This window comes from Camelina sativa, chromosome 7, assembly GCF_030686135.1.
Source record: "Camelina sativa cultivar CO46 ecotype springtype chromosome 7, ASM3068613v1".
In the NCBI taxonomy this organism is placed as follows: domain Eukaryota; kingdom Viridiplantae; phylum Streptophyta; class Magnoliopsida; order Brassicales; family Brassicaceae; genus Camelina; species Camelina sativa.
This window is the reverse complement of record NC_141886.1, coordinates 31,957,660-31,977,182: the sequence shown is the minus strand read 5'-3', so window position 1 is coordinate 31,977,182 and position 19,523 is coordinate 31,957,660. Positions and strand designations below refer to the sequence as shown.

Sequence of the window (19,523 nt, the reverse complement as noted above, 5' to 3'; positions counted from 1 at the left end):
TGTAGTACCAATTACTGATTTAATTACTTAAACAGTTAAACTAAACTGATGAAGAGTAAAAATAAAGGTAAGCAATATCTCTATCTGAATTTTTAATAATAAAAACTGTAATGAAGGTTCTGGTCATACTTCTCTTCACCTGATTCCCTTTAATAAGCTCCTTAACCAAATCATCATCTTTAGATATGTCTCTTGTAGTTTCATAAGTTTCTATTAATTCCACATTAGCTTCTTTTAATAATCTAAGTCTACAATCTGCAACTGCAAGTAATATATCCCAAATTTGTTAAATCACGAGAGAAATAGTTCTTGTAATTTGAAACGAAAATATCCCTTCAAAAAGATACTCCAATTATGTTCATATCTCCGTGAGTGGAGATGAGGTGGTCGTCAAAGACAAAATCTATCTTACTGTATTGTTAATAAGTAGCCTAGAAACTTCAATTTTTACATTAGTTCCACCAGTTATAGTTTTCATTAGGCTCAAATTCTGGACACAAAGAGATCATAAAAGTTAACATTTAAAACGAACATTGTAAAAAAAAAAAAAAAAATGTATAGAGGATGATGCTATGTTCTTCCTATTCACATAACAATTGAAATCACATAAAATAAATTACTTACTATTAATTCCCTCAAACAAACCAAAAAACCCAAAAGATTTCATTAAGAAGAAGAATAATCTTTTTTTATAGGCTTCCTGATGACGTGTCCCTTTGTGAAGGGCTTCTCCAAAAGCCAGCCCCGTAGAAACGATCCAACATCTCATTCTCAAGTCTAACGACGTCGTTTACCTCATCGGTCACGTGACATTCCTCGAAAACAATCTCAGCCGTCGGATCCTCCTCATTCAATCTAGCGTGTACGGTGCTCTCGCTCCCTTCCGCCGCCGCTGACGCAAGCAAACCATGCCGTTTCCTCGTGAACCGTCGCCGTTTGCTTCGTCTCCAAGCTTTCTTACAAACCGCCGCCGGGACTTTATAAACGGCCAAAACCACCAGATTCACAACCGCGCATGGACAGCAACACCAAACCGCCGCACACTCCGCCGCCGCTCCTCCTGCCACCTCTCCAACTTTTCTCCTCTCTTTACCTAACGCCGTCGACGGTGGAGAAGAAGAGTTTCTCATCGTCGATTCTTCCGACGACGCTAACAACGCCGATTTCAAAATCACGTGGCGAGTCATCATTAGTATTTAATAAAAATTAAATTGGGTTTCCGGTTTTGGGATTTTTGTTTTTTTTTTGGGTTATTCCCGGTTTATCGGATTAGTAACATAACCTTTAGAATCTCAATGATGAATGACCCTTATCAAACATGGGTCACTTTTCAGTAGATTCTATCTAAAGGTTATGTTTTACTAATCAAATCATGATGATGATCCCAAGAGGAGGAGAAAAGGTTGGGAGAGAAGACAACAACAACAAAAAAAAAACTTGTGGATGATAAAAAGTAGAAATAGGGAGGGAGGGAGAAAAGTTTGATGAGTTAAAAAATAGCTGTCGTAAAAAAAATTGTGAGGATTGGTTGTAATTTTCATGAAACGTTTGGGTCAGAGAGAATAACTGAATCAGAGAGATTAATATGGACCGAGAAGATCGGTGAGGATATAACTAAAAGGTTTTTTTTTTTTTTTTTTTTTCTGAATTTAACAAAGAATCATAATAAATAGGAGGATTGATAATTGGCAATTGTTTTTCTTAACAAAAAAAAAAAGAAAATTAAACAAAACGGAGGATATAAAGTTTATTTTTGGCTTTTTCTAATTGTATATTTGTCGATTTTTATATAGTTCTGATATAATAAATAACGGTTTCAAATAATTTTTTTCTTGAATTATTATATTTTTCCCCAGTTTAATTTGAATATTTCTTTGTGTTTTGGTTAGTAAGGAAAGAGTCTCATCATACCACCTATGACTATGATTATTCAAATTTCATATATTACTCTATTATACATTACTTATCTTATTTTATGCAAACTTTTAATTATGTCTTTTCATCATGTTTTGTGATTTTATATATATATAACAATAAGTTGTATCATTCTATTTTATAATAAAATTTAATATTCTCTGTTTACATGGTTTTAAGAACAGATTTGAATCATGAGTTTCAATCTAATAATATTAACAATCAAACTCAATGCCTTCAAATTTTATTTATTTTGTTGTTTGTTCTAGTAGACGAGATCAGGTTTTCCGTTAAGTTTTTGTTATTTGGTTGTTTGTTTGTTATTTTCAGATTTTTGTATTGATAAAAATGTTTTTTTTTTATTAGTGCAAAGAATAAAAATATAAGACAGTTGTCAATTTTTCTTTTGGCTGCGATTTGAGAAAAGAGAGAGACTTGTTTAGTTTTGTCCACACGTGACGCGTGAGTGATGTTGGTATAAAGCCGTTTTTGGAGTTCTCTTCTTTTTGTGTGTTGTTTTGGTTAAATCTCTCAATATGAACCACAAAATTTGTTTGCTTATCAAAGCACCTGATCGTACTTTCTTCTTTTCTCGTTTTCAATCTGTTTAGTCAATTTTTATGCTACTGCCAGCTCGATATGAGCATATATCACACAAAAAGATATTTAATTTTATACGAGTCTTAAGACTTTGAATGGATCTTATCTGCACATATATATATAACGTACGTATGCACTGGCATGAGGATTTTTTTTTAATATGTTTTGTTTTTTTAATATATGTGTTCGCGAAAAGTTGTTGAATATCATTTTCAGTGTAATGTTAGACGGTTTGTTCCACTTGCACAGTTTGTCATATTATAAAATGTATGTGTTCATCATGTGGGTTTTTGGATCGCGCCATAAAGCCACTAAACTATACGAGTGGAGGAAGTTGTCATGCTACTTTAAGAATTAAGATGAATTTCTAAAGGCAAACCAAAAAATTGAAGTAAGAACGAAGACGGTTAAGTCAAGAATATCGCAAAAAAATGCATATGTTTTCTTGTAGCGGAAAATGGACCATCAATTGAGAGATAGGATCTGAATCTCTTCTCCCAAGTCACACTTCTAGTTACATCTCGTGCAACCGTATTTGCCTGCCTGAATTGATGGAAAGTTTTAAATCAAGATAGAAAAAAAACTATAACTATGACGTTGAATGGAATTCTCAGTCTGCAACATTCTCAAAAGCTCAACATTCTCAATCTGCAACATCTTCAAAAGGTCAACATTCTCAATCCGTAAATCTCGCAAGCTATGAAGACTGAAGAGACCACTTTAGCTCTGCCACTATCATGTTAACAATTAATAATAGTCTCATCCAAATGGTTCCAAACAAACTAGGAGTCACCACTTAATGAAGTTGGATTTACCCAAAATGTGTGAATATTACAGTTGAGTAGTCCTAAGGTTTCACCCATCTTTTGTTAATCATTGAAACTCTACAGTTTTGGTTGTTCACCTGAATTCTGCAATACAAACGCTCTATTTACTAATTACTAATTACATAATTAATTATGTATATTTATTTTAGAGAAATTGTAAATAAATGATAAATAAAGATTGACCTATCTATGCATTATGTGAACAAATGCCAACTATTCATAGACTACCCCCTTGCACTAGATTTTTAAAAATTTCAAATGAAAATTAACAAGAATTTGTAGAAAATGGATGAATAATACATGAGGATATTTTTAATGTAAAGAATATGTCATGTTTGTTGCTGTCTTGGATAGATAAAATTAACTTGATCCACGAGGTTTAGAACACACATTCTAAAATTTAAAATGTGTATTCTATACATTGTACTTGTGCTACAGAATTTAGATTATATATTTTACAAATCTTTCATGCTCTACAAAAATTAGAACTCATTTTTGTTCATTGATATTTAGAATTCTATTTTTTTAAGAAATTTATAATACATATTCTATAATTTACTCTTTGTTCTTAACAAAAAATTAGAATACATTTTCTAACATTTACTTATGTTCTAACAGTGTTAGAAACTTATTGGTAACTCCCCCCCCCCTATATTCTATGATGATTAAAGTCTCCATTCTATTTTTTTGAATTGTTAGAAGAAAATAAAACATAATTGCAAAAAAAAAAATGAATATTTATGTTTGACTCACGATATCTTTATTATTCCTAAAATGTTTTCTTAAAAAAAAAATACTTTGTGAAATTATGAGGGCAAGAACAGAGCCAACGCCAATTTAAAAAAAACAAATCTTAATTGTTAAATTTTTATATAAACTTTAGTAATCCATGATTTTTTTTTTGAGTTTCTTTTTTTTTTTTTGTTTTAGTTATAAATTTACGATTATAATATTAAAATGTTACTAATAATTTTTCATCAAAATTATATATTATTTAACTGTAAATATTATTTAAATATTTGCAGGGATATCTAATTTTTTTTTAATAAAACCTATGAGAAACAACATATTTAATTTGTAAATTCGGCAGAGTGGATTGATGCTGGTCAAAAAACTTATATAACTTACCGCAAAACGAATTCACATGTTGAACCTGCTTGACATACATTACCTAGACATAAAACTAACTTAACCACTACACCATAACAAAATTATCAAATTTAATGTTTTTAAAAATTACAGAGCTTGATTCTCTTAAAAATATAACAAAATTTCAATTAATATAAAACATATAGTTATCTATTTCTTCTTACCATATGACAAATATTTTTATTTCATCTTTCTCCGATAGAAAAAAAAAAAAGAAAAAACAAAAAAAGAAAGTTATTTGCGAGTTGCTGCTGCCTACGGAGTACGGAGTGTACCATTTCTTTTTTCAGTTCTACTTTTTTTTTTTTTGGCTGATTTTTTATTTTCCCGGTCATTTTTCTTCTACTTTGCCTCCAATTTTCGTCTCAATCGTTCTCCATATGTGAACAAACCTACTCACTAGGTAAAGTTTCTGTAGATTCCGATTGCTACGTCTTCGTTTCCGCTTGGATCTATCTACTCCTATTACGAAAGTTGTAGTAAACCCTAGAATTTCAACTTCTTTCGTTTTCATACCGAAATTAGGGTTTTGATTGCTCGTCGAGTCTAAATCTGTTGTTTATCTGCTTCGCTTGACCTAATAATCTCTGGGATTGTGTGTTGATTTTGACAGTTTGGAGTAGCTACTGAGGGTGGGGTATTCGCTATGTATATCAAGCAGGTTCGAATTTATTCTTTCCTCTAATATTATCGTTTTTAATTGGAACTGATGGTTCATCATCTGGTAAAATCTCTGTTTTTAATTTCTTCTGTGGTTTTTCGGATTTGATTATTGTGTGTAAAAAAAGGTTATAATCGAAGGATTTAAGAGTTACAAAGAGCAAGTTGCTACTGAGGATTTCAGCGACAGAGTTAATTGTGTTGGTAATGTTGTTCAGATCAGCCTTGCTCTGAGTATTTTTGTGGATCTTGAATTGTTGTTGTATTCTTCATGTTTGATTTTGGAGAGTGTTTGAACTTGTTACTGAAACTGATGAACTGTTATTCTTTTTGAATGCAGTTGGGGCGAATGGGTCTGGGAAAAGCAATTTCTTCCATGGTGAGAGATTGGGCCTTCTTGATTATCCTCCCTTCTTCCTTTTGTTGTTTGCATTGCAAAAATATTTGATTCTAAGTGAAATCTTGGTTTGGGATGCAGCAATTCGTTTTGTATTGAGTGACATCTTCCAGAATCTGCGGAGTGAAGATAGGCATGCATTACTCCACGTATGTCTCTCTACATGTTTGCTTGCAGGCTTCAAAGTTGCTTCGTTTGTGTGCATTTCATGGTATTGAGAGAATTCTCTAACTATGAGCCTGTTATTTGGACAGGAAGGTGCTGGTCATCAAGTTGTTTCTGCGTTTGTGGAGATTGTGTTTGATAATTCTGACAACCGGTTCCCGGTAATAACTCCATTTCTTTAAACTTGTTCTGTTTGGAAATTTGTGATGGGATGTTTTCTTTCGTTTGATCATATATTTGTTCATGTTTCTCGTTGATGTTGGATCGTAGTATTGCCATCGACCTGTATTTCTGTCACGTAGAAGCTGAAAAAACTGTGTTTCTAAGCTTTAGATTAGATCCGTCATATCTTAGTCTAGTGTACAGGTTCTTTTAGGTTAATTTTTATGGCTTCATGTGAATCAGTTATATACTAAAGTTCCCTTCAAGTTCATAAAGCTGTCATCAGTTTCTTGGCTATTGGGTTTCTGAAGTACTAAATTTGTAAAGATTAGCCGCACCTAAGAAAATCTGGTAGTATCAAACCATACTTGGGGTGCTATGCAAATCGAAGTTAAAACGCAAAGGCCGTTGAAAATCTTGTGTTCCACCACATACTTCTTATTCCTGAATGCAAAATAGTTCCCTAAATTGTATATTTCAGTCCTCATCATTTGTGTTTTAATTTTCTCCACTAGGTTGATAAGGAAGAAATTCGCTTGCGCCGAACAGTTGGTCTGAAGAAGGATGACTATTTATTGGATTTGAAACACATAACGTGCGCACTGTTTCTTTAATTTTGAACACTCTTTTTCCGATGCCCTATTTCGTGGATGTTTGAATATTTTATCTGACAAAACTTGCAGAAAAGCTGAAGTTATGAATTTATTGGAGAGTGCTGGGTTTTCTCGTTCTAATCCGTACTATGTTGTTCAACAAGGAAAGGTAAGCTCCTGCTAGAGAATATATAGTTGGATTAATCCTGTGCTGCCAAGCACAGAGAGAAGCTAATGCGGGCAAACAGATTTCTGTACTACAGCGTTCTTCATTTTAAAGGCCTTATTTTTTGGTATGTTTGTAGATAGCCTCGTTAACACTGATGAAAGACGTGGAACGGCTGGATCTGCTAAAAGAGATAGGTGGTACCCGTGTTTATGAGGAGAGGCGTCGTGAGAGTTTAAAAATTATGCAGGAGACAGGCAAGTCATCAATCTGCAGGGATATTGGAACCTCTTTAATTTTCAGATGCATGCATGGCTACCTTAAAAATCTAATATTGCCAAATTACTCGTTTCCCAGGGAATAAACGGAAGCAGATTATCGAAGTTGTCCACTACTTGGATGAAAGACTAAAGGAATTGGACGAAGAGAAAGAAGAACTCAGAAAATATCAACAACTTGACAAGCAGAGGAAATCACTGGAATACACCATTTACGACAAAGAGCTTCACGATGCTCGGGAGAAACTGGAACAGGTCAGCCAACTATAGGCACATGTTTTGAATGTTGTCTCGTGTTTTTCAGTGAACTTGATATTGCTTATTATTTAAAAAATAGTTATTACTGGTCTTTCGATTGCTGTTTTGCTGAGCTCCGCTAGACTGTTTATATGCACTTCTCTAAGCAAAGGTTATTTTGTTATTCACTCATCGCTGAATTACCTTTAAAAATGGGCCTCTTCTGTCATGGTTTAGGTAGAAGTTGCACGAACTAAGGCATCTGAAGAGTCTACTAAAATGTATGATAGAGTTGAGAAGGCTCAGGACGACTCCAAGTCCTTAGATGAGTCGCTAAAAGGGCTGACGAAGGAGCTTCAGACATTATACAAGGAGAAAGAAACTGTTGAAGCTCAACAAAATGAAGCTATACAGAAGAAGACAAAGCTGGAGCTTGATGTTAAGGACTTTCAGGATCGGATTTCTGGAAATATCCAGTCTAAGGTATTACTAACTTAGTGGCAACACATGTGGTCACAAGCTGGTACTTACTCGCATCTGCTTAGAAATTTTGAGCAAGAAGTTTACATCATGATGGATATAAAAGTTGCATGCCTGCAAAAGAATGTCTAGTTGATTTTTATTTATGTATAATGTGCACTAATGAACTACTATGGGTTTCAGAATGATGCACGTGAGCAGCTTCATATGGTGGAAAGAGAAATGCAGGATTCTTTAAAAGAACTGGAGGCAATTAATCCTTTATATGAAAGTCAACTTGACAAGGAAAAGCAGACAACAAAAAGGTAGGCCTATGTAATGTAGTGTAACACGGAAATAGCTTTGTTCATGCTGAAAATGAGTGGGTTGTATGTTGCTCTAGGCCTCCTGTTTTGAGGGAAGCAATAGTATTTATTCCCTTGATAGAATACAACGATCAATTTGGGTAAAAGCTTAGGTGGTAATTAAAATGGGAAGTTCTGCTGTTTGGCATGAGTGATGTAAATTGTTTTTTTTGGGTTTTATTAGGGTCATCTTACATTGATAATTACTGTTTGTGGTTTTTTCTTACAGAATCATGGAGCTGGAAAAAAAACTTAGCATTCTTTACCAGAAACAGGGCCGTGCAACTCAATTTTCAAACAAGGCTGCCCGAGACAAATGGCTCAGGAAGGAGATTGAAGATCTTAAGCGTGTTCTAGACTCAAATATGACTCAAGTGAGTTTGCATTTTTAAATATGGAAGTTGTATCGTAGTATTAGGTCATATGATCACAGTGTTTTAAAGTTAAAAAGATGTAAAAATGTCTTTCAAATTTTCAATGAAATTTGGATTTCTGTATAGTTTCATCTTTTGCAGTGAATATATGGAATCAGTTGAATGAGATTGGTGATCTAACATGTTGATTCTATTGTAGGAGAAAAAACTTCATGATGAAATTCTTCGCCTCAATACTGATTTGACAGAGCGTGATGGATTCATCAAGAAACATGAAGTTGAAATTGGTGAACTGGGATCTCACATTTCCAAGTCCCATGAACTATTCAATATTAAAAAAAGGGAGAGAGATGAAGAACAGAGAATAAGAAAGTAGGATTTGCTTCCATTTTAGATACCTGTAAGAAAGTACAAATTTTTATTTTTGATATAACAGGATATATGTTAACCAGGGAAAAATGGGGAGAAGAAAGTCAACTATCTTCTGAAATTGAGAAGTTGAAAATGGAACTTGAACGGGCAAAGAAAAACCTCGAGCATGCAACTCCAGGAGTAAGTGTTTGGCTTTGGTATCTCTTTTCTTGTTGCTGACAGTAATATGGAGGGGAAAATGTTAACTTTTTAGGAGCACTGTATGAATTAGATCCATCCAAGTCCTTTCGGCATAGTTAGAAGTTGACAAGCAATGTGCTATCCTTGAATCTCTACCGAGCTTATGTAATTTGATGGCCATTTTCAATTTTCGTTTCTGTTGACTCAGCCCATTTATTTTCCCAGGATGTTAGGCGAGGGCTGCACACTATTCGACGGTATGTCGAAGAGTATAGGATCAATGGATTTTTTGGTCCACTTGTTGAGTTGGTTGATTGCGATGAAAAGTTTTTCACTGCAGTTGAAGTCACTGCTGGAAACAGGTATGCGGGAAACCTGCTGATATTTACCTCACAGCTACAATTATCCTACTATTCGCTATGTGACTATTTTTTCCTTATGATCTGCTCTTGTCATCTCTTGTTCCATGACCAGCCTGTTTCACGTGGTAGTTGAGAATGATGATATTTCAACCAAGTTAATCAGACACCTGAATTCTATAAAGGGTGGTCGACTGACCTTCTTACCTCTGAATCGGGTAAAGGCGCCTCATGTAAACTTTCCACAAGATTCTGCTGCAATACCACTGCTGAAAAAGTTAAAGTACGACTCTAAGTTTGGACCAGCATTGGCTCAGGTGTTCCTTTTGTTCTCTGTCCACTTTTTTGCTCAGTAATTTCTTGTCACCTTCTGAGCTTTGTTTGTGCCTTTCTGTTTTCACATGGCCCACTTATTTAGATATACCTTTGATAGAATTATTTTACTTTTGTGTTTTATACTTTTGTGTTTATGTTAATGTCATTATATTGTAATGTGTCTTGATGTAGGTTTTTGGTAGAACAGTAGTATGTAAAGATCTGAATGTAGCAACAAGAGTTGCTAAGAGTCATGGCCTCGATTGCATAACTATGGAAGGTTGAAACTGGAATTGCATTTGTATTCACTTTACATTCTATTCAACATGTATTTGGTACCTGAAGGTTATGGTGTACCATTACAGGTGACCAGGTGAGCAAAAAGGGTGGTATGACAGGTGGATTCTATGACCACAGGCGGTCAAAATTAAGATTCATGAATATTATAATACAAAATACAAAGTCTATAAATGCGAAGGTGACAGAATTGGAGGATGTTAAAAGGCAGCTTGATGATATCCTTTCCATAACTGACTTTTGCATATTCGTTTTTGCATTTTTGTTTTCTGATGAACTATCGTATTGTTCATTGATGAGTGTTGAGTATGTGTTTATTTATTTTAATTTTCCCTGTCAATAGTTCCCCATTCACAGCGTTTACTTAACATGTCTCACTGATAGATCAGCATATTACACAGTTTGTTACTGAGCAGCAGAGACTTGAAGCAGACTGGACGCACAGCAAATTACAGGTGGAGCAACTTAAGCAAGAGATAGCTAACGCAAATAAGCAGAAACATGCTATATATAAAGCTCTTGAAAATAAGGTGCCATTCTTTTATGCATCTAGTCTTTCAATTCATTTTTTAAAGTGGCCATCAGTGCTAATTATATCGTACATCCATATTGTATATACTAAATTTCTTCATCTGTTTGCAGGAGAAATCACTAGGTGATATTAGAACACAAATTGATCAGCTTAGATCCAGCATGGCTATGAAGGAAGCTGAAATGGGAACAGAACTTGTGGATCACCTAACACCAGAAGAAAGGGAACAGTTGTCACGATTAAACCCCGAAATTAAGGATCTTAAGGAAAAGAATATTGCATACACGACGGATCGCATTGAGGTTGGCATTTAAAAATAAAGTTTGAATGTTGCTTTTGTTTTAGATTGACGTCTGATTTGCGTGCTATTTTTTGTTTAAACGAGTCTGATTTATGTGCTTTTACATTTTTTGAATAAGTGTGCTTTTATTTCGTTAGAGTAAGTCCTGATTTATGTGCGTTTCTTATTTTTGTAATAAGTCTGATTTGTTTGCTTTTCATCACACACAGAGGGAGACAAGAAAAGCAGAGTTGGAGGCTAATTTGGCTACCAACTTAGAGAGGAGAAGAAATGAGTTACAGGCTACTATAGCTTCCATCGACGATGATAGTTTGCCTAGTTCAGCTGGCTTAAATACACAAGAACTTGATGATGCAAAGAATTTGGTTAATGAGGCCGCAAAAGAGCTTAAAAGTGGGTCCCAAACATTCTGATCTATCTTGCTTGATCTTGGTCTTTTACTATTCGGACGAGTACACTCACTGCCATTTTCTGTTTTTAGGTCTTTGTGACAGCATCGACGAGAAGACGAAGCAAGTCAAGAAAATTAAAGATGAGAAAGCAAAGCTAAAGGTAGTATATTCTGTAAGTTAAGAGACTGGCCTTTGTCAATATAGTATCTGTGACCAAAACAAATTCTTGTTCTCTCAGATATTGGAAGATGACTGTAAGGGGACACTGCAAGATGTAGATAAAAAGTTAGAGGAACTATTTAGCCTTCGCAACACACTCCTTGCTAAGCAAGATGAGTATACAAAGAAGATTAGGGGATTGGGTCCATTGTCGTCTGACGCTTTTGACACGTATGTTTGCTTCATCTCTTTAATATTGGTCATCATTCAGCCAGTTCGGCTCTCTTAGTTTAGTTGGAACTTTTACAGTTATACTGTCCTTAATATCCATTTATCTTGTCCAAGTAGTTCTTAGTTGTCATGGGCAGATCATTGTTATATGTCCTGAGATTTTTGCCCTAGGAGTTCTATAATATGTAATAGAGATGAAAATTTATAGGTATAAACGAAAAAATATCAAGGAGCTGCAGAAGATGCTACACCGGTGCAGTGAACAGCTACAACAATTCAGCCATGTAAACAAGAAGGCGCTTGATCAATATGTAAATTTCACAGAACAGAGAGAAGAACTCCAGAATCGGCAAGCAGAGCTTGATGCAGGAGATGAGGTAACTAATGGAGGTTTCATACTCTTTGCCAAATTATATTTAGAAAGTAGAGCTTGACTGACAAATATGACGATTCTGCAGAAAATTAAAGAACTGATAACAGTTCTGGATCAGCGGAAAGACGAATCGATAGAACGTACTTTCAAAGGGGTTGCACGTCACTTCAAGGAGGTATTCTCTGAGCTTGTGCAAGGTGGATATGGTCAGCTTCTCATAAAGAAATTTAAGGCATGTTTCTACATCCTTTTCCTCGAAAAAACTTTTTCATCTATGTCCTTTGTTTACCTTTAAATTCTTTGTGTGTTTTTTCATTATCAAAATGGTTTACTAAATTCCAGAGTACAATCGAACGAGATAAATTTAGTGTTTTGCTAAACCATGTGCATAGGTCTTTTAGTGAGCCTTAAGTGTGGGAGTATATCCCTGGTATTATTGTTTATTCTTCATCTTGAGAACCTTTACTTTGTCTCCACCAAGGAATTACATAAAACTTCCAGTAGAATCTGCACTGTTTTCGTTTGGATGATGCTTGCCTCTATGTAAAAGCTTGTGTGATTTCTTGACTTACTAGTTGGGTGGACATGATACTTTTTGCGTACATATTCAGGATCGTGATCATGACGATGAAGATGATGACGATGATGGAAGTCGTAAAACTGATGCAGAGGGAAGGCTTGAGAAGTACTTTGGCGTAAAAGTGAAGGTACAGAAAGACTTATTGACATTACATTACATAAAAAGAAAGGTATATAATTATCATTGGTCTAGCTTTCGGGCTGATCGTAGTTGTCACTTGTTTGGTAGGTGTCATTTACTGGTCAAGGAGAGACACAAGCAATGAAACAATTGTCAGGAGGCCAAAAAACCGTTGTTGCTCTTGCACTAATCTTTGCCATCCAGCGATGCGATCCTGCACCATTCTATCTTTTTGATGAGATTGATGCGGCACTTGATCCTCAGTATCGAACCGCTGTGGGCAACTTGATTCGTCGTTTAGCTGATAAATATGGCACTCAGTTCATAACCACGACTTTCCGTCCTGAGCTTGTGAGAGTTGCGGACAAGATATATGGAGTATTTCATAAGAACAGAGTGAGTATCGTGAATGTTATTTCAAAGGATCAGGCATTGGACTTCATCGAGAAAGATCAATCCCACGACACCTGATCAAGTCTTAAGGTTGGTTAACACTTGTCAGTACTCTACTACTCTCTTCTGAGAGCTTCCTTGACACTTGTTTAAGTGGGTTAAAACTTTTATCAGGTTTGCTTCTAGGAATATAATATGTCTAATGTGCAGTTCAGGTTGTATAATTTAAGTATTAAAAATAAAGGTTTTCTTATCTGTTCTGACTAATACTTTTCTAGCCTTTGATGGATTTATATGGTCATATCTAAATAGTTTAACATCTTTTTTTTATGTATAACTTTTAGCCATAACCGAACTGAACCTTTTCTGCAATTCTTCCAGAGGTTTTGATATTGATCCTGATATTCAAGCTCTTAAACCGAGCCGAAAAAACCGATAAAACCGAATGCCCATGGCCTGCATAAACTTTCAAAAGGAGATTAATGACCTGAAAGCAAAATATAGGTTTGCAATGGATACACATTCTAACTAGGGTGAACTTGGAGAATGGACACTTTTTATGAAAGTAATTAGAGGTGTCTGGGCAGTTCACTATTCATAATTAGAGATATAAGCATGTAACTGTAATGACATGTAAGACTTTATTATTGATTTATTGATTTTGTTTTCAAACTGTAAGGCTTTGGTCCTTACCAAAAAAACTGGAAGGCTTTGGTTATGCACAACGATGCACAGAAACAATTTTAGCCTGTATAAATGACTTTAGAATGTGCAAGACTGTAAATTTTTGCAGCAACGAGAGTTTTGCTTGCCTATATTATCCGAGGATCTTCCCTTGTAAGTATCTCTCTACATTATACAATCCGCAAAGAGACTTCACCACAGGCATAGTCGCTGGAACCGGTAACTCAAAATCCGTACCAGACTCATCTATGTTTCCATCGTTGCAGTTCCATGAAAGGGACTGTTTCCTAGCTTCCCTAATGGCCGATCTCGTTGCACAATGAACAGAAGCCGCCATAAGCATAGGTGGCTCACCCGAGGCTGTTGATCAGAAGGAAGAAGTTGTTGTTGAGTATTAAAGTAGTGACGACTCCCAGATACAATATGGAGCAACATTAAAGATAACACTTGTACATGAACGTTATTGTAGATCCCTGTCTGTATTATAGTATTAAGTCTAAAATCATAATCATAATCACTCGGTATGTGAACAACAAGTGATAATTTTGATAAGAATATAAAATACTGAAATGAAAGATGAGATAATAGTTATAGCTCAAATCAGATAAGGAAAAGCATATAGTGTACCTTTGGAGGAGAGAACACGGTCTTTATGATGACCAGAGTTGACAATCTCGACGTTGAAGTGTTTGGAGATAGTGTCCACAGTAGGAATTTTGTAGTCCCAAGTGCCTTGTTGCACCACAAGTCCCTTTTCATCAGTAGTGTACTCTTCCATCATGAAAAACCCGATGCCTTGAACAAACGCTCCTTCGATCTTTTTCACAAACCATTCATTTTGTTGCTTAGCACAATAAAATGACTAGAAGGAAAACATGTGCAGAGATAACTAAATTATTACTTACCTGTCCTAAATCAACTGCAGGATTAAGACTTTTCCCACAGTCGTAAATGATATCAGATCGTAAAATCTCTGTTTTTCCTGTCACAAGGTCCACTTCCACCTGCAAGTAGAATCAGATTATTGTTTGATTGATATTCAAAGTTTTTAAAAGAATAGTTTTTTTTTGCCATAATGACTTGCCTCGCTGACTCCAACACCATAGTTGAGGTATTCCATGGAAGCATACTCTGGCGTATACAGTGTACTCGCCGATAAATTAATAGACTGACCATACGCCTGATGAAAAGATAAAGCCAAACTTTAAGGTTAGTCATGCAGAATCTATCTTTAGAATAAGAGTATCATAATCTACTAGGCTACCTACTTGTTGAATGAGCATGGTCCATGTCACGGAACCCGGCTTCTCCATCATCATCTTATCCATTGTTGGTTTCAATCTCCCCACCAAGATAACACAGCAAAGCCTTACAGCTTCACAACTGCACTCGGATGTTGTGCTACCAGCAGTGAAACCTCCTTGGATCATACCGAGTGTGTCGGACTGAACAACCCGTATTCTCTCCAACAGCTTATCGCTTCCTTGGCATTTAACCATACCGAGACCATAAGCAACCATCTGTTGTACTTTGGTCCACAACCCTTGCCCTAACTCAATTCCTCCAACTTCAACCACAACAGAACCATCACTCAAAATGCTCACTTTCCCCGGGGTTGGCCTCTGCAACACTTGATGGACAATAGGTACTCTAGAAATCCCTCTCTTCCGCCATACGTTACACACATTAAATTCCTTCACCATCTCAGCTCTCTCCTTGAACTTGGAAGATATCTCAAGTTTGTCCCATAATAAAGGCAATGTATACTCGTCAGGGTCACCAGAGATGCGTGTGTAAAATTTTCTGAGGCTGTCATAACTATGAAGGTTTATCTTTCTCACTGTATCAACGTCCATTTGAAGAGAAGTTGCTACATTTTCGATAATGGATTCGGCAATGTATGAACCTTGTACTTCCCCTGGAGCTCTCATCGCCGTTCTAGTCGGGCAATTCGTCTTACAAACTTTTATGTCAAATGACAAAGCTCCCCAATCATACTTCCTTAGCGGACCCATTATATTCCGCGGCATTACTGCACTTATGTCTGGCTCAAGCCCTGCATCTATTAGCATTATAAACTCCAGTGCTGTGACCTTCCCGTCTGATCTAAAACCAACATCGTAAGTTATTTTCATTGGATGCCTTCCTCCAGCCATTACCATATCAGTCCTGCGGTTCATATACATCTTGACAGGACGCTGCAATTTGTATGCCCCCAGTGCACATGCTGTTGCAACCTGAAACATCCAATTCCAGTGAGCGGCATGCAATATTCTAAAACACTCCAAAACATACCAAATCTGGTAAATAAATACTTACAGGCATTGACTTTACAGCTTTACCACCAAAGCCACCTCCAACTCTTCTGGTAATGACTCGTACGTTATGCTCTTGAATGCCAAGGCATGTAGCAATTACCGAATGCACGTACTCAGGTGCTTGAGATGAACTATATACTTTCACACAGTCGTCTTCATCTGGCAAGGCAAGTGCTGTTTGTGGCTCCATATAGAAGAAGTACTGTGACCCGAGCCTCAACTGAATAAACACACAAAATAAGATGTAGTTACAAAACTTGTGGCGGTGAAAAAAAAGGGAAAAACGCAGTTGTGATGATAATACCTCAGCAGAGATGATCTTTCGCTCGGCTTCTTCCATTCCTTTTAAAACATCACCTACTGGTTCAGGGTAAATCATTGGATGAACCTCGAAAAAGCTACATCTTTTCACTGCATCTTCGACTGTTAATATCGCTTCTTCTTCTATATTCTTTGTATCGTACTCAACTACTGCAAGTTTTGCTGCACTGTCTGCATGTTTTTGTGTGTCTGCAACCTACACAGCCATTATACTTTTCGATTAGTTTACGCGACAAGAAACATAAGCAAGAAAATATCAAAAAAAAGAAGAAGAGGAAACTGGAATTGTTATGTTACCACAAGAGCAATTCTTTGACCAGCAAATTGAGTTAGTTCATCTGCAAATAAAGGTCCTGTCCCAAAAACGGTCTTGGAACCAATGTTTTGTCCTTGTTTTGGAATATCCTTAGAAGTAAGAAGTGCAAAAACTCCACTAGGCGTCACATTCTTCTCTCTGAATCTTATGCTTTTTATCTTAGCCAAACACTCTGTGCTATAAACGAATGCTCCATGTAGACAGTTCGGTAAAGTCGGTATATCATCAACAAAAACCGCCTCACCTGAGAGAAAAGGCTCATGCATGTTAAGGCCCTATCAAGTTACTAGAAATGATAAATAACACAAGGCATAAAGAGCTAACCAGAAGCTTGTAATGCTGCTCCAACTTTAATAACTGCTTCACCAACAGGTTGATATTCATTGCTCTCTAACACTTGCTGTGAAGATGAGAGGAAGGGAAGAAGAGACTTCGCGGTATCATTAACATGGCTGTTGCTATAATGGCCACTCTCGATCAGTGGGTTGAAAAACTCGAAAAGATAACCAACAGCCAAGCTTTTTCTATACTCGTGGTGCGGAGTGTCTTTTCCGGGAACTATGATTCCTTTAAGTAAACCAACAGCTTCATACAAAACACTGTAGCTAAGTGATTTACCTGTTAAGAAACTCTCCACTTCCGTCGCCCTGATTGAATGATCACAGCCATAAGAACCAAATGCCAAAAAGCATTTATCTACCGTTACACCTCTTCTTGATGGTTCTTGGCGGCGAGAAACTAAAGCAAAGAAAGCAGCGTTCAAATACGGCAACGCGTTTCCAATAGAGCGAGGTGCAGCTCTATAGCTTTCAAAGAGCAACTCTGTGTCATCATCAACAGAAGTAGTACTAGTAGTAGCAGTGCATAATGGAATCTCAACCTTTAAAAGAACGCGTTTGGAGTCTAACATCGAAGGCAGTTCAAGAAACTCATGTACCTTAACCTTCTCTGCTTTTTTACCGCCATTTAACATATACACCGATGCATCTACTGCGAGCAAAAGCGTTGTAATATCAGAAGGAAACTTTCTGCTTTGTGCCATCACTAAATTACCGCCGATACTCCCTGAGTTCCTGATAGCATGGTTGCCAATTTTCTCCATATGAGCCGCCATTTTCTTGAAAATATAACAAGATTTGCTTTCTTCCTTCTTCAAAGCATCAATAGCATTCGATATGGTAACAGCGGCTCCAATCTCAATCCCTTCCTCACCTTTCTTGATCATAGACATCTCTGGAATTTGACTGATATCAATATATCTATCAAACCGTTCCTCATCTTGGTAGTAACCTGTCCCAGTGTTGCCCACAACTAACTTCAAGGAGCCTAAAGAGTTAGCAGCTTGAGTTATGTTATGAAGCTCAGCTACACTACAAGGAGTTGTCCAACGATACCTCGAATGATCTAAACCATTATGAAGCTTCTTCTTCTTCTTCTTCTTCTTCAAGAACTCAGGGAATGTAACAAGATGTTCTTTGGGGTTATAAGGAGGCAGATTCTTCAACATAACCTCTTTGCTTTCTCCTTTCTTCCAAAAGGAATTGAACCCCAAGTCCTCAATATCAACATCAGAAGCAAAACTCTTGCAAGCATCAACGATGGGACGATAGCCAGTGCATCGACAAAGATTCCCCGAAACAGATTTCTCAGCTTCGGAAACCGTAAACTCTTTGGAGCTATTTGAAAGAGCTGAGTAGAGAGAAATACACATCCCTGGCGTACAAAAACCGCACTGAGAGGCATGAAACCCCGCGAATCGCTTATGAATGGGATGGAATCCTTTCTTCTTGTTTCCGAGACCTTCAGATGTTGTGATGGAACATCCATTGACACTACAGAGAAGAGTGAGACAAGAGTTTATACTACATTCTTTCACTTGATCTAACTCTGGATCATATCTTGATAACACCACAAGACAAGCACCACACCCTCCTGCACTAACCAAGGAGATACAGAACTCAAGATTTGGATTTTACAAAAATTGAGTCAACTTCACTTAATTCTGAGACTTAAAAACATAACACAAGACTTCAATAACACATATAGATTGAACATATAACACTAAAAGATACAGAGAAGAGAGAGAGAGAGAGAGAGAGAGAGAGAGAGAGAGAGAGAGAGAGAGAGAGAGAGAGATTTGCCTTCGCCACAGCCGAGCTTGACACTCTTGAAAGGAGTATTGAATCGCAAGAAATCAAGTACGGTAGTTGATGGGTCAATAGAATCAACCTTGAATCTTTCTCCATTAACAGCAAACTCCAAATCCATTTTTTTTGTTTCTGGTCGGAATCAGCAGTGATACCAAATTCTTTTCTTTTTAATAAAACCTAAAAAGGTAAGATTTTGGAGCACACGAGTGGGGTATGGTGATTTGACCCAAAAAGGTAAGAGAGAATATAAATGCATGAGGGGAGATGTGTGATAGACAATACGAGTTTCATTTTAGTTTCTCTCTTATCGTTTTAGTTGCGACTCTTTCACGCATATCTCTCTAAAAGTTTGAGGTTCAGAGTTCAGACGCAACTCAAAAGGCACTGCCGGTTATGCCACGAGTCACTTTACAACATGTCGTCAGTCTTAGTTAAGTGAAAGGAATCTGAAATCTCAAAAAAGTCCCAATCAACAAATCTTACTATTCAATTGGAATGGACGGATTTTTTTTGTTTGTCATAAAACGAAAAAAAAGAGAGTAAAACACAAATTATATACAAAGTTACAAACAACATATAGAGCTGCCAATTGGTCCATCATGGACCATCGAGCGTGTCCAGACAGCTATGTTTGGACGGTTTATACAACTAGATGATACCCGTGCTACAACACGAGATGACATGCATTGTAAATTTGTAATTAACTTACGTATATTTTGAATGCATAAAATATTTTGCTTTATGTATTTTTATAATTTTGAAATTTTAAATATTGTTGAGTAGT

General features: G+C 36.4%; 3 protein-coding genes across 5 annotated transcripts; 1 reads left to right on the top strand and 2 right to left on the bottom strand.

Moving 5' to 3' along the window:
- Nucleotides 1–444: 444 nt before the first annotated feature.
- Nucleotides 445–1,582, bottom strand: LOC104703541 (uncharacterized). Its single transcript, XM_010419568.2, has one exon. The coding sequence runs from the start codon at nucleotides 1,188–1,190 to the stop codon at nucleotides 690–692; it is 501 nt and encodes a 166-aa protein (XP_010417870.1). The 5' UTR covers nucleotides 1,191–1,582; the 3' UTR covers nucleotides 445–689.
- A 3,070-nt stretch (nucleotides 1,583–4,652) lies between these two features.
- Nucleotides 4,653–13,746, top strand: LOC104703539 (structural maintenance of chromosomes protein 3). 3 transcript variants are annotated; one of them, XM_087459895.1, is made up of 29 exons: nucleotides 4,653–4,893; nucleotides 5,104–5,151; nucleotides 5,279–5,354; nucleotides 5,491–5,529; nucleotides 5,629–5,696; nucleotides 5,802–5,873; nucleotides 6,390–6,469; nucleotides 6,558–6,636; nucleotides 6,773–6,890; nucleotides 6,991–7,166; nucleotides 7,386–7,631; nucleotides 7,812–7,933; nucleotides 8,202–8,346; nucleotides 8,546–8,718; nucleotides 8,799–8,898; nucleotides 9,124–9,260; nucleotides 9,373–9,574; nucleotides 9,765–9,852; nucleotides 9,938–10,087; nucleotides 10,248–10,399; nucleotides 10,512–10,703; nucleotides 10,912–11,095; nucleotides 11,184–11,254; nucleotides 11,333–11,484; nucleotides 11,693–11,861; nucleotides 11,943–12,089; nucleotides 12,469–12,564; nucleotides 12,666–13,040; nucleotides 13,332–13,746. In XM_087459895.1, exons 2-28 carry the CDS (start codon nucleotides 5,137–5,139, stop codon nucleotides 13,026–13,028), a joined length of 3,612 nt encoding a protein of 1,203 aa, XP_087316021.1. In that variant the 5' UTR covers nucleotides 4,653–4,893; nucleotides 5,104–5,136; the 3' UTR covers nucleotides 13,029–13,040; nucleotides 13,332–13,746. The 3 variants fall into 3 exon arrangements, with proteins under 3 accessions (XP_087316021.1, XP_087316020.1, XP_087316022.1); XM_087459894.1 differs by lacking the exon at nucleotides 13,332–13,746 and having other exon boundaries at nucleotides 12,666–13,217; XM_087459896.1 differs by lacking the exon at nucleotides 13,332–13,746 and having other exon boundaries at nucleotides 4,755–4,963; nucleotides 12,666–13,217.
- Nucleotides 13,569–19,144, bottom strand: LOC104703540 (abscisic-aldehyde oxidase-like). The gene is made up of 10 exons (XM_087459893.1): nucleotides 18,731–19,144; nucleotides 16,914–18,521; nucleotides 16,571–16,833; nucleotides 16,257–16,469; nucleotides 15,954–16,172; nucleotides 14,903–15,871; nucleotides 14,719–14,814; nucleotides 14,540–14,638; nucleotides 14,262–14,451; nucleotides 13,569–13,994 (listed from the first exon to the last, which is right to left on the bottom strand). The coding sequence occupies exons 1-10, from the start codon at nucleotides 18,855–18,857 to the stop codon at nucleotides 13,768–13,770; spliced, it is 4,011 nt and encodes a 1,336-aa protein (XP_087316019.1). The 5' UTR covers nucleotides 18,858–19,144; the 3' UTR covers nucleotides 13,569–13,767.
- Nucleotides 19,145–19,523: the final 379 nt, after the last annotated feature.